The sequence below is a fragment of the Falco naumanni genome, chromosome 6, assembly GCF_017639655.2.
Source record: "Falco naumanni isolate bFalNau1 chromosome 6, bFalNau1.pat, whole genome shotgun sequence".
NCBI lineage: Eukaryota > Metazoa > Chordata > Aves > Falconiformes > Falconidae > Falco > Falco naumanni.
Window position 1 is genome coordinate 45898053 of NC_054059.1, and position 14147 is coordinate 45912199.

General features: G+C 41.2%; 1 protein-coding gene across 4 annotated transcripts in view; it reads left to right on the forward strand.

Moving 5' to 3' along the window:
• Nucleotides 1-1736: 1736 nt before the first annotated feature.
• The window catches only part of CCDC170 (coiled-coil domain containing 170), a 47079-nt gene continuing 34668 nt past the window's right edge, over nucleotides 1737-14147 (forward strand). Inside the window, exons 1-4 of one of the 4 annotated variants that reach the window (XM_040599038.1) lie at nucleotides 1737-1802; nucleotides 5684-5711; nucleotides 9154-9285; nucleotides 12601-12857. In XM_040599038.1, coding sequence (XP_040454972.1) covers nucleotides 5697-5711; nucleotides 9154-9285; nucleotides 12601-12857 — 404 coding nt within the window. In that variant the 5' untranslated portion in view covers nucleotides 1737-1802; nucleotides 5684-5696. Of the gene's footprint in view, nucleotides 1803-2929; nucleotides 3546-5683; nucleotides 5712-9153; nucleotides 9286-12600; nucleotides 12858-14147 lie in introns of those variants that run through there. The other 3 variants (XM_040599036.1, XM_040599037.1, XM_040599039.1) reach the window with 3 other exon arrangements.

Consider the following 14147-nt stretch of genomic DNA (forward strand, 5'->3'; position numbering starts at 1 on the left):
TTTATGTAAGACCACCACTGCAAATTTAACCTGTCAAATAGATTTGAATTGTAGAATGCTGGATTGGCATTTTGCACCGTGTGGTGGTAGCAGCTTTGATCCACCACGTTTGAAATTATAAAACCTTTTGATTGGGCTCCCTAGCCAGCAGCATTTTTAGGTACCTCACATAGTAGAACAGTTGGAGACATAGAAGGGAGGGGGGAGATCAGGAAATCATAAAAATATTAAGGCTTTGTGTAAATTGAAATTTGTACCACTTTGGGATACACTTTGGCTCGTTAACTGAATGCATTTTATCTGGGACTAGGGATTCTCTGGGTATTTTTGAGCCGTACGGAGACAGCCTGGGTGCACAGCTCCCCTCCTGCCAAGGTCCCTGCTCTTCCCTGGCTGCTTTCTTCTTGCCTGGCTCCTTTGAGAGTTCAGCACTGCAGGACGAGGGTCCGTCCTCCCAGGCTGCAGTCGCTGGGTTCAGGGGATGTCTCACACGCTGCTCACAGCTACCTTCTCTGCACCCCATCCGCTCTGGCAGCCCTGGATAATTTTGATTCAGAAACACCTTACTGGTTTCGCTCTACCACAGCAACACTGAGAGAGAGTGTTCATGTAGACAGTCCGCCACAGCAAGGAGCAAGTCCTCCCTGGTTTTTGTAATACATTTGTGTACCCTCGTGCCACCCTGTGTTGCTGTTAGCTCACCCTTTGCCTGTGAGGATGAACTGGAAACATGCCACTAGGTAACTGTCATTACCTCATGCACTGATGGCAACTGTGCCGTTCCCCAGGTGTTTGCTGAGGGGAGGCAGGTGGCTCCTGCCGGCCCTGCTGCCCTGTCTCTGCCGGCCCGGCTTCCTTGCATGAAGCCATTTTTTTTTCCCCTCCTGTATGAGCTGACTGGCAGATTTCAGCCGAGGGATGGCATAGTCTAGCTCTGTGTTTTAAGCAATGTAGCACTTGAGGTAGGGTGATGAGCCACGCCGGCACCCCTCGGCTTGGGCAGGGGTCTTCCCTGCCCTTGGCAGCAGCAGTGAATTGGCATCAGGCACACAGACAGCCCCCCCCCCCCCCCCCCATCCCAGTTTTTCCATTTTCTTCTCTGGAAAACATGAATAAGTCAGTGTTCCCAAGAAAGGTGAGATGCTTCCTGACTTGCGGGTGAGTGCAGAAGCGGTGCGAGATGGCGCTGTCGCCGGCGGCACCGGGGCAGGTGGCTGAGCAGCTCTCACAGGGCCTGCAAAGCAGTGTGCAGCACCGGTACGCCTGAGGGTTTAATGTTCTTTTTCTGCCAGCTGCGGTTCCTCTCTCCCCATGTTTATCTGCGGTGTTTGGAAGGGAGGCGAGGGGGCCGAGGCCCCGTTTCGGTGACCAGGGCAGGCTGCTTCGCTGGCTGCGGGAGGGAAGGGGGAAGCGCGGCCCAAGCAGGAACGCGCTGCTGTGCGCATTTCTGCTCTGCCGGCCGCTGTTCTGACGTTTTTGAGGGAAGTTTTGAGGCAGTTTTCTCAGGTCTGTGGAGTTTTGTTGTGTCATGTCTGTCTGATGTGGGTAAAACGTTCCTGCGGGCACCGCTTTGCAAACTCTGCTCCCCTCCGGGCGACCAGCGCTGCCCCCGCCTTCCCCAGCAGGAGGCCCCGCTGCCGCCCCCCGCTGGAAGCCCCGCGGCCGGCCCGCCCGGGCGGAGAAGGGCGCCGCCCGCTCCGCGTTGCCAGGGGGACGGCGGCACCGCGGCGGCCGCCTTGAGCGGCGGCAGGGCCGGCAGCGGCGGGTCCCCGGCCGGCTGAGCGGGCGGCAGCGCGGCGGAGGTACCGCTCCGCGGGGGGGCGGCTCGGTCCTGCGGGGGCGGCGGCGGTTCCTGCCGTCGGTCGGTCGGCCGCGGCCCGCCCTGGCACCGCGTCCCCGGGGAAGAACGAGGGGGCAGGCGGCCCGGCGCGGGGGAGGGCGGCCCCGGCGGCCGGGCCTGGCGGGCTGGGCCGCTGCACGGCGCCCCCGGGCTCCCCTGAGAGCCCCGCGGCTGGCGCGCCCCGCCGTCCGGCGCAGGGCAGGGCGGGCGGTGGCGGCGGGGAAGGCAGGCGGGGTGGAAGAGGGTTTTGATGTGTCTGGGGTGGTTTTTCGCAGTTCCCTATCAGAGAACGAAGCCCCGACTTTGGGAAAATCTCCAGCTCCCTCCCCCTCGGTCTCCCAACAGCTTTCTGCCGGCTGTTCCGTGGGAGCTGACTGAGGCTGAGTCTGGCTGGAAAGCCGCCTTGCAAGTTATCGTTTCAATTTAAAATTTAATTTCGCTTTTTTTAGGAAAAACAACTGCAGCCGCAGAGCTGTACCTGGCGGTAGACTCGGTTGTAGCTCAGTGAGCTTTGGCTGATGGTTACAGCTTATCTTCACAATTTCAAGGGCGAAACTTTTTTTCTTATTAAGTGTTGCAGAAGGGAGTATCTTTCATGCAGTAGGAATTTATAGTTATCTAAGAATTTCTTCTTTGCTTCTTACTTTGAAACAGGTTTGCTGGCTTTGATGTGAATTTAAAGGAGATGCTTGAGGATATTGCTTTGAAGGATCAAACTCTTTTACTAAAGATATAGTAGAAAACTTGTAACAGTTTCGTATTTCGAAGGATAGTCAATTTATCAGTGCATGAATAGCTAAGTATATCCATAACAATTAAACATCGATTTTCTAATTGTGCTACGTTGTTCTGAGACAAAAAATACAGAATTTTTGTAGACTGTCATAGCAAAATCAGCTGCCTGCATATTAAATTGAACAGTTTGGACCCAATTACTAAGTTATTGTTAGTGCTGCTTAGTTACAGAGTTGACAGTAATCTGCTCCACAACCTACCCAACCTGAAGTCAAATGGTTTGTCAACGTTACTTTCGTGACTCGGAAGCACATTAGTAACTAGATATTTATAAATTGTGGGTTATAATTAGCAAAACACACTATAGCACTGATCTGTCTTAATTGTGTATATACCAACACACTTAAATATATCTAAAATATTTGCCTTTCATTGACTGTAGTAAAGTATAGAAGGTGTTGTAGGAAAACTGCAAGTGTTGGCATTGCGTGGTGGTCTGTTTTTTAACTCTCTCACTTCAGCTATTCCCTAAAAATGTTATTTAACTCTATTCAGCACTGATAAAGTAGAAACAGTAGAACAGCAAGTGGTTTGCAAGAATCCCTACATAAGCGCTTAATTTTGTCACATTTTTCTCCCAAATTTTGCCTTAGCAGTTACCCTTTTTATTATTTTGATATTAAACACACCAACTCCTTCTTGTTACTCATTTCAAAAAAGCTATGAGATAAAGTGTCAGGGGAGATCCAAATTCGTTAATGTAGCCATATAGGCAAAGAACGAAGTAAACCAAAAACCATGTTAATTAATACATGTGGTAGCTGATCTGTCTATGTAATTCCCTTAAAATAACTGTTGTCTTTCATCACATTAAATGCCTTTATTATGTTTAGATGCAAATTCACCTCATCCTAACAGAGAGGAAAATGAAAGATGAAAACACTTTAACTGCTGCTTGTAGTAGTAGAGGGTAAGACTAAAATTTTGATAGTCATGAAACTTGCATTTAAGCCCATTAGTCAAGCTTGAAATTGGCCTCTTCAGTAGACGAACAATACCAGAGAGTGATTTTTATCTTTCAATAATACCTTTTAATGATTACTGCAAAGGGAGGAGGGCAGAGCAAAGCAGTACCCTTCTGAAAGGAATTTAGAAAATCTCTTTGGTAATTTTTTTAGCTGTTGGGAGCACTTAGTTTTATCTGTTTCTGGAACAGTACACTACTAATATATAAAACCTCCTTAGGCATGTAACAACAACAAATAAAGAATTTTTCAGAACTGCACACACAAACTGCGAGCAGTAAGTCGGGCCTAGTTACAGGCAGAAATCAGAGAGGGGGAAGAGGACTTCACTGAGCAGGAAGCAAGCAAAAGTGATTGGGTATTTTGGCATTTCATAATGTGAAAGAGAAACTGACAGAACAGATATAGCTTTGAAATGTAACTTACAAAGTTTGATTTATGTTAATAAAGCATTAACAATACAAATATTTTGAGATCTGTTAGGCAAATAGGCCAAGCATTATCTAGAAAGAAGTCAACTTTACCCAAAATGTACATAGAAAGTGGTTAATTTGTGAACAGTGTTTTTCCCCTAAGTGACTGCAGTTCATTTTAGTCTGTTTTCACATGTGTTAATGAAATCTGACTCGCTCTGTAATAGTGGCTCACCCTTCTCACGTTCATTGTGTGTAGCTGGTGTGGCTATTTTGAAGCAACACACGTGCTGGCTGGCTGGCACTACTAAGAAAAATCTGCAATAGCCAAGTGCTACCTACCTGCCTTCCCTCCGTTTCACTCAGAAATGAATTCTCTAAAAGTTGCCCAGTGCCTGATTTTCACGTAACTTGCATACAATTTGCTTTTAATCCTTCAAATTTTATGAAGAGGTATATGCTAAAACTTGTCTGTCTTTATACTATGATAGATTATTTTGTAAAATAAACTAAAATAAAATATTCCCAGCATGCTGAAATAGAATCTTCTTTTATTTTAGATCAGTTTATACAAGACAATTTTGAACATGGCCTTGTAGAACATGTTTTGATTGTTTAATCAGAAAATTAAGCTAGTTAGGTTACGCATGGCAACAAACTTAATACTAACATTCTAGCTGAAGTTAGAATAGTTACAATCAAAACGTAATGGGTAAGCTCATTTTTTTCAGCAGTTTAGCCCATAAACAAATAATTCCTTTTGATCCCCATTGTCCTGAAGGGCACCTTAGCCTACCATAGATCCAATAGCAAATCTGGGGACTAACATTTGCTTGTGATTTCTTAGAGAGAGAAATTCTGCTTGGAAATTTTTCAACTGCACGTTCTTCTCAGTACTACATGTTGGATGTTATCTTCATTCTGGCTGCAGCAAATAATAGTAACAAACTGTGTTGCTGCATTGAATAATAATAATAAACTGTGTTGCTGCATCATATTTTCAAAAATTAGAACAAGTTTTATGCATGTATACAGCCATGAATCTTAATTTGTCTTAGGAAGACATATTACAGATTCATGATATCTCATTTTGTTTGTTTTCAGAATATGAACTGTTATGACACTGGTATTTGTAGAAATTATTGAATAGCCCGCTGAGTCCAACTAGTGTATTAAGTCCCATATAAAGAGGTACGTAAAAAGGGCCCACTAGTCATCTTAACACCTGAAGAGAAAAAAAGTTGTAGTTCAGTTAAGATGGATCATGTGCTTATTGCTCAGATTTTTAAAAAAATAATTATCAGCGTAAAAGAGATGAGGGATAAAAGGAGACATGAAATAAAAACTTGGAGCACGTGAAAAGCAGCGGCAAAAGGAAGTGATCACTACACAAAGTGTGACTGTGCAGCTGAACCAGTGAATGTAACCTAGAGAAGTCAAAGATGTGTGTTTTAGTTAGATGTGCTTTTGAATACTGTGGAGGCCATCAATGCTCCTAGGTGACTAGAGAAACTTTCCCATAGCGTTCTGCTTTTATGCCCTACTTTGCTGAGGTAACCTGACAGAGTTTAGTGAAGCAGGTCTGTGAAAAATTAATGTCATGTGTTATCATATTGCAAATCTATTTAATTTTCAACCTCTCTTCCCTTCTCCTCCTGTTTGTTCTCTAGAAGCAAAAGAAGAATGGAGTCAACAAAGGTTTGTGAATCATTGTTTTTCGTATGCCAACCCCAGCGTGCTTAGGTGCTTTGGAAATGGGAAAAAATCCTTGTCCTGAGTAGTGTCCATCTACTATGGGCAAGAAGCAATGCATTGGCAAGTTACTCAGGGTGGTGCTCAGTGCTTACTTAAATACTTACTGAGGGCTTTCTGTTTCAATAGAGATTTTTAAAAAATATAAGGTTGTTGTTGTTTTTTTGTTTTTTTTTTTTTTTTTGTTTTTTTTTTTTGGGGGGGGGGGGGTGGGGAGGGGGAAGGGCAGTAGCAGTGGTAGCAGCATTTGCCAGGGTTGCAATGAGAAATGTAGCAGGGAACAGAGGAAAAGCTGACAAAAGCAGAATGGGAGTGATCTGAATGGTTGGCCAGCATCAAAGTACATGGTGAGGTATAACACTACTGAATGTTGTTGAAGTGCTGTTTTTTCTGAATCAGGTGAAGTTTGCCAACTACAGGACAGATTCCAGGGAGGTGAAAGCAGTTATTTGGTAAAAAAATAACAAAACCCCCACAATAATGACCTTATGTTGTTGATCTAAAGAATACCTATTGCTAATAAAGCCAAAGTTGCAAGTAGATACTAGTCTTAAGTATTGTAAATATAGGTTTAAGCTCTGTTTAGCATTTGAAGTGAAATGAAAATTTGTTTTCTTGCAGGTAAGTGGAAAGGGATCAAAAAAGTTAGCATGAATGGGAGAGACACCCAAACCCTAGATTATTTAGTGCTGATTGAGTGATAATATATTAAGGCTTCTCCTGTCTACTGCCTCTTATAACACTTTATTAATTCCATTTTCTTAACAGTAATCAGTATAAACTACATAGTACTCATGAAACATTACAAAACTGATTTTTTCCAGAGATACATAAGTGCCACATCTGCATTACAAATTTTACCCTGATAGTAGTCACCCCAAATTAATTTTATTGTTATAGTATGGTTAATGCTCAGATTTGTGAATGGCTGCTGGAAAAACAAAGGAAACTATTTACTTAAATATTAAAGCATGCATATTCCCTGCTAGAAGTATGATAATCATACCAACTACCCTAGCGTGGTGTCACCATATATGATGAGCTTTGTGTTTACTAAGGCACTGGAGGATGCAGAGATCTGTTTCTGTAAATCTCACTAAGACTGTAAATGAGTAGTATGGTAATTCCCATTGAGTTTTGCACCTGGCTTCATTTAAATGTCTTTTAAATTGTTCTGGATGTGTATCTGTCTCTTTAAAGTAGTAAAGTAGTGGAGTCGTCATTTTAAAATCTAGATTTGTGTGATAAATGTAGGTTTCAGAAGTTCCAGCTGTAAAGGGTTTTCTTATGTTCATTATTGCTGCTGAACAGGGCTTCTTTCTTCACTGATGCTTAGAAATGTTTTTATTTCATCAGTTTTGAGATATATTCTTTCTTTCTGTGAAGTCATAAGTGGTTGTGGTTTTTTAGAGAAGTAAAAGAAAGCATATGCCAATACAGTAATATAAATATAATAACATACATAAATAAGACACACAGTTTTAATGTTTCAAGCTCCATCCATGGTTTTGTAGCCCTGCTGTCCTACAGAATGAAAAAAACCCTCTCTACATCAAAGAATTTCACACAGTTGTACAAAGTGGAAAAAAAAGTGGAGTGAAGCAAAAAGGAAGACAAAGTAGCAAAGAGATGGCACATGCCTTCCCTCACTCCCTCAGAATGGTGATAAAGTTTTGAGAAAATTAGCAGCCCTTTTTATCTTGGAGATTGTGTGCTATGTTGTACGTGGCCCTGAGCTGTGCTACATGTATCAGTCTGGTTTGATGAGAGGGGCAACTCCTTCCTGAAAGAGCACAGCTGAGCGTCTTCTTGGAGGGAGACGAATATGATTAAACTTGATGGGTCTAATCCGGTGTGTACTAGCTCACTGAAGAAAGATGAAAGAAAAGGGTTGACAGTATTATAGAAACTAATCTGAGGTAATTTATCTTCTGCTACAGTCCAGACTAGTAATTTTTGCCTTAGTCCCCAGGAATTTCTGTCCATGTTTCTTGGTAAAGTCTTAATTTACTAGCTGTTCACCTATTTAGAAAGCTGTTAATTTTTTTCTATTTAGCACGGGTGATACAAGCTGAACTTGTAATTTATTTCAGCCTGGAAACCAAGGCTGATGTAAAAAGCATGAAGTGTTGTCTCTGTCTCCATTGGAATATCTTTTTTTAGCAGCAGTCATTAGCTGGGGGGAGATTTGCATGTTGTAATGTGTATCTAAAGCTCTAGGATTGCAGTTCTGTTTCAGTCCTGTGTGGGACCTGATGGAACAAAAACTCTCATGTTCTGTCTTCTGCCATGTGTGCTCCCAGCATCACCTAAACAAAGTTCTGTTCTGAAGATGTTAAATTTCATGATTTTCTAGTCACTATCAACTGAAAAAAAGTTCTGTCTAATGAAACTCCTATCAAGACCTTAGGTCTGAATTTTCATATTGAAAGATTTAAGTAACAAAGGCCAAGAAATCCAACACATTTCTGCTTTACTGTAGAAGAGCAGAAGCACACAAAAATGAGAAAGCTTACTATAGTCTAAAAGGCACAGCTAAAAGAGTTGTGCAAGTGGTGTGAAGGAGGTTATGCTAGAAGTACAGAACCAGTGCTTGCCCTCTACCAGAAGGGCTTGAAAAAGGGTGGAAGTCAGTCATAAGGTGATTGCTGGGCATGAGAAAGCATCATTCAGAAAGCTGAAGTTATGTCATGTCCAAGTGAAGAAGTTTGAAAGGACATTTAGCCTTAGCTGGTTAGAAACAAAAGTACAAATGGGCAAGCCAAAAAGTGACTTTGAGGAGCAAGAGGGAGTGTCTGAATGGTCTTGGCCTCTTCAACTTGGTAGAGAGACCATGGAGGGTGACATATGATAGAAATTGCAAAATTATGAGTGGCACAGAGAAGATTGATATCAATTGCTTTTTTCCCTCCCCATTTCTTCCAGAATAAAAATGAGGGGGCATGCAATGTAACTGAATTCTAAAACCCAAAGTGGTTCTTTGTGTAAGAGGCACTGAGGACTCCCTTTGGGTTAAAGTTTACATGGGCTGAAGGAGTGACTGGGTAAATTTGTAGAAAAGGGACCTTTTGAATGTTGCTAAATACATAGAAATTGCTGGAAATACTCTGAGCTGAAAACAGTGGGAGGCCATGGGATTGTTGAGGGGGAATATCTTATGTGCCTATATATGTTAGCACTGGTGTTGGTAGCTGAACTTGCAGATGAAAGTGATGACTGATAGAAAAGTGACTGTTAATCCTATTTTTTAGTAAGGGTCAGTTACTCTGGGAATAACATGTTGTAGAATGCATGTTGAGCAGCTTAATCAAAGAAAAAAGGACTAAAGCAAAAATGTTCAAAAAATGTGTTGTCTAATGTGTTGGGTTTTTTTATGCTGTCTTCCCAGGAATCATATGATCATGTTCTTTTGAATATTCCTGTCACCAGAGAGCAGATGAATCAGTATCGAGCTGCAGCTGAAACTGCTCAAAGTGAACTTGCAGCACTTTCAGTGAAGTATGATTGTGCTCAGTCAGAGGTATATTTAAAAATACTTCCAAATCCTTCTCCAAACCTGAAGATTCTCTGTAGTCACTTTATGCAGAGAATAGAAAGCTTGAAGTCCAAAGCTTTTGGCTTTTGATACAAACCTTCTGTTTCACGTAATATTCTTAGAATTTCCATGTGTGCTTTATTCAGCTTGCTTCTGTGTTCAAGGACTGAGTGTGAGTTTATATTTGAAAGATTTGAAGCAATCTAGCTTTTTATCATCATCATCTAAATGCTATCTTTTTAAATTAAACCTGAAAGTTGATATTTCTAAATTGTGGTTCTATGAAAGTTCTGATAGATGTCCCTCTGTTGTTGCTGATGAGTTAAGATATAGCAGCCCATCCTCACCCATTTCCCCACTATCCAAGTTACAGCTCCCCACATTTGCTTTGCTTTTATCACCAGTGAAGTTGTGTTTGAACTAATGAAATTGATTGTAACTAGAGAGGCTGAAGAGCATGCACACATCCTTTTCTTCTGTTTCTGCTGTGCAGATGGTGTTCTCAGGAGAGAGGAGAATTTTTAGAGTTTCTGTATTTTCACATGTAATTAATTAATTTATTTTTTTAACATATGACTGGCTGAGGTTGATTTGATCCAATTCAGCAATGCAGGCAGTGATCAGTATTAAAATTGAGTTGAATTTTCATTTAGGAGATATGAAATGCTTACACTTATTTACATATGTAGATTTGGGTGTGTATATTCATAAATATACATAGATACATAAAATTTGATAGAAACTTGTGAATGTTCATCCAACCAGTTGTTTAAACACATGTACATTTTACAAAAATGTATTTCTTTTGCACATTGTAAAGTGCTTTGTGATATACTTGCATAGCATCTAAACATTAAAAAAGGCTCTATCAATGAAATAAGATTTATTTAATTGTGGGTAGCTGAATATGGGAAACAGCAAGAACATGTAGTATTATAAGAGAATGAATTGTTAATACAGTATATGGCCAGAAATACAGGGATAAATGTCCATCAGCTGAGCTTGAATTTGACCAGTTGATACTGAAATTACTGCTGAGTTCCCCTACATTTAATGGCTATGCAGGATCGGTACTTTAAACTTCAATTTTAAAAAGCCAGAATCTCATGTTCTCATAGAAAGAATTTATTACTGGAAATGTTGAATGGCTTTATTGCCAGCATGACTGACTGATTTATAGATTCTTTCAGCACTGTGCTTGCAAAAGCACAGTCAAGAAAGCAGCTGTTCATGCTCTTGTTAATAAAGACCTCCCTGACCCAGCTGAGGTCAGAGCCTTGTTCTGCTGAGTGCTCTGTAAAACTGATGATATGGGATTATTCTTGCTTTTTCTGCTATTGGAACTGACCACAGAGGCAATGGACAGAGGAAAAAATATCATATTTTGCAGATGGGGAGTTGAACCACAGAGTAATTTTAAGGTTATGACCCCTTTAAGCTACCATAGCTTGGTCCAGCTGCCAAGCAAAGCAATCCTATTGTTCCTTCAGCTGCTCATTTCCTTCCCCACACTACTCCATCCCTTCTGCTGGCACAGATGTATGTGTAGCTTTATGGTGAATGGTTTTGTTGGGGACTGATGCAATTGAAAAATAAAGCTTTTCCTTCTGGGTTTTTTTTTAGCCAGATCGGTTTCCCAATCTTGTTTCACCTTGTAGCCATGTAAGTGCTTCTGCTAGCACAAAGAAGAGGGTGGAGTATGGAAATGAAGCCCAGGAGCCTAGAAAAAAGGAGAGCTGCTTTTCTTAAAATCATTGCTGCTTTATGTCAGCTCCGAAGTGTCTGATAAACCAGCACTTGCAGGGGAAGGTCATCAGAGACTACGCTGCTGCTGCAAAAGTGATCCTCCTACCTGACTCCTCAGTGTTAGCCTTTTCTCTGGGATGTGGCCAGCTCTCTTTCTCATGCTCCACTGTAGAAAGTGAATTCTTCTGTCAGCTGCGTTAGTTACATTGTTTTTGGAGATGTCAGAGAAATACCAGAGCTGGTGCAAGGGAAAGGACAGGCATGCATGGCTTGGAGCAGGAGAAGCAGGACCTCTCTTTTCCAAGGCAGTCACCATTCAGCTGGCTCACCAGCCTCCTGGAATTTCTCTGAGTATCTTGGGTTTGGTTGCGTTGGAAGCCTCTGACAGAGCGGTGGATTTCCTGAGGTCCTGAATTGCAGCTTAACGTCTTAAATATTTATTGCCTTAAAATGTTTGCCACAAGTTAAAAGACCTAGCACATCATAAACAGCAGTTCATGTGGCTTACTTATTTGCCTGTTAATTTTATGTAGTAGGAGATAAATGTTTTGGATTGCATCTTGCTGCTTATAATTGGAATTGTCAGGAAAGCTGAAACATGCCTTAACACTTCTTGTGACAAAAAAAGCCACTTTAAATTACTTGTTCCTTTTAACAAAATAAAACACACTGAAATTTTATGTGCCTGGTGTGTCTGCTTCAGGCTCAGTCTTTTAGAGAGGCTTGTAGCAGAAATAGTTCAATTGAAAACAACATTTTGAACTAAAAGAGAGAGGGGAATGTAAAGAAAAACGACTGAAGTCCATGAACTGTTGGGAAGCTCTAGCATCACCTCTGGAACAGGTCCTTGATATTTGGCAGTGATGTTCCTCCTCCCATCCTTCCTTAAAAGGCTCTCTTGTTGTTTCTCTGTAAATCCAGCTACATTTGATTGGATTATCAGACCAAAAAATAACTATTTGCATAAGATGAGAAGAGGTTGCCTACAGCACAACTCTCCAAAAATGTCTTTGCCTCTGAATATGCTGCAAATCATCAAAAGGGTTCACTCTTACACAACAGGATACTATGCTGTTACAACTCCCTGCAGCTATAGACCATCTGTGGAATTATGCACCAGAACTAGAGGCAGGGAGGAGGCAGACAAAAGAGGGAATAGTGGTGTTAGTAACTGTACTGTAATGCAGATGCGAAAGGGAGGTGCGTTAAGGTTGTGCAGCCGAACTTAAGGTGGAGTTTTGCTAAATTCTGATTTTGTAAATAAATTTATCTTCCTGTAAGAGATTACCTTGAAAAGTTGTATGTATTACACAACAGCAGATTTTGTTTTTAAAAACCTTTTTCTTGCTTTTTGCTAGTTATATGAAAATAAAATTTTGTACCCTCCACTCAGTCTTGTATGATAGAAGACTCTGAGTCTTTTGTTCCAAAATGTGTTTCTTGTCACATTGCTATACATGTAGTGCAGTCATATATTTCAGCCTGGGCAAAATTATTCTTCCTTTTTTTTTTTTTTTTTTTTTTTTAATTGATTTTTTCCTTTTCTATCTATAGCTTCTTGAACTCAAGTCCAGAATGGTCTCCAAAGAAGCCTCTTTTCAAGAGCTGAAGGTGGAAGCTGAAAGCTACAAGGAAAACAACGCTAGACACATGTCTTGCCTCCTGTCTTTGCAAACTCGAATTCAGGAGATGGAGGAAGAGGCACGTGTGCTCACCACTTCTAAAAACCAGGCTGAGCTGACAGCTCAGGTGGCATCTAAGGAAAACTGGGAACTGAAGGAGGAGCTTCATGAGCTAAATGCCAAACTTAAGTAAGATTCATGTGAGACGAGAAACAATTTTTGTTTGGGGTGATAGAATGATACAGTTGTCAACACAGAAATATACATTGGTGGACAGACTTTATTGCAGATCTGAATTTTGTTACAATGCCTTGCACAACTGCAGTATCTATGTGGAAGGTATTGAAATTTGAGTTTTGGTTTGAGTTGTTAGCTCATAAATGGGGTTTTGAAAGTTTTGTCCTTCAGAGGAGAAATGATGATATGAGTCAGCTTGGTGTAACCTCATTGTTTACAAAAAAGGAGCACAGAGGGCTGTTTGAACACAGTAGAAATGATAGGTATGGTTTCCTCATTCAGGTATTTCCATGTACGGCACTGAGGCAAGCCTTGTGTCTTTCATAGCACACTTGTGATAGGCAGTACCTGCAGCTATGGTCTAGTGCCCTGGTCTGTCCTTATCATGTGGCATCTTTTGCAGACATCTACCTGTCACCTGACATGCTTCATGGGCCATGCGATAGTGAGTGACTGTGCTGCTGCACCACTCTGGTCTCTTTTCCCCTCTTCTGTGTCATGGCTGGAACTGGAATTCCAGTGTCAAGTGAATTTCTTCCTTAGTGTAAAGCTGTCTGTTAGGAGCAGTATAATCAGAAAATATGGTATAGTTCCTAGTTAGTAGCATCCTGAGGGAAGCATGTTCATGTTTGGTTAATGTTTGTGCAGCTTTCAGAAATGCTAGCTTTCTCTGAGTTTTCTTGTGCTTTCTTCTGGAGGATTGCTGTGTGGGGTTTGTTTGGGTTTTGGTTGTTTTTCTTAATGTGCATACAGATTCCACAAAACTTATTAAAAGGCAGTATCATTAACTATACTGTCAGAGTAGTGTGTCAGAGCACTAATCTATCAGTTCTGCCTAACTGCTAGTATTTCAGGTCTGTGGGATGGAGACTGATAGCAATGTTGATCACAAATAAAATTGATTGGTGTGAAAATATTCTAAATTCTAAAATTCCAAAATCAGTGTCAATCATGTTATATTAATAGACACCTTGTAGACTTTGTAATGGATCTTTTTCCACCATTACAAGGCAATATCCATGTCTCTCTCAATACAGTCTAGTTAAGAGCAAGGTGAGTGTTTACCAGATGTCTGTATTTCCCAACTCACTATTTCACACAGCTCTTCCAGGCTTTGTGCATTAGGAGTGGATAATTAAGTTATTTTAACATTTAGAGAAATCCATTGCAGTGTACTTGTCTATTACCAGCTGATTTGCAAAAAGCCCTGTCTGGAGAGTGCTGATGTTGACCACCAAAGAT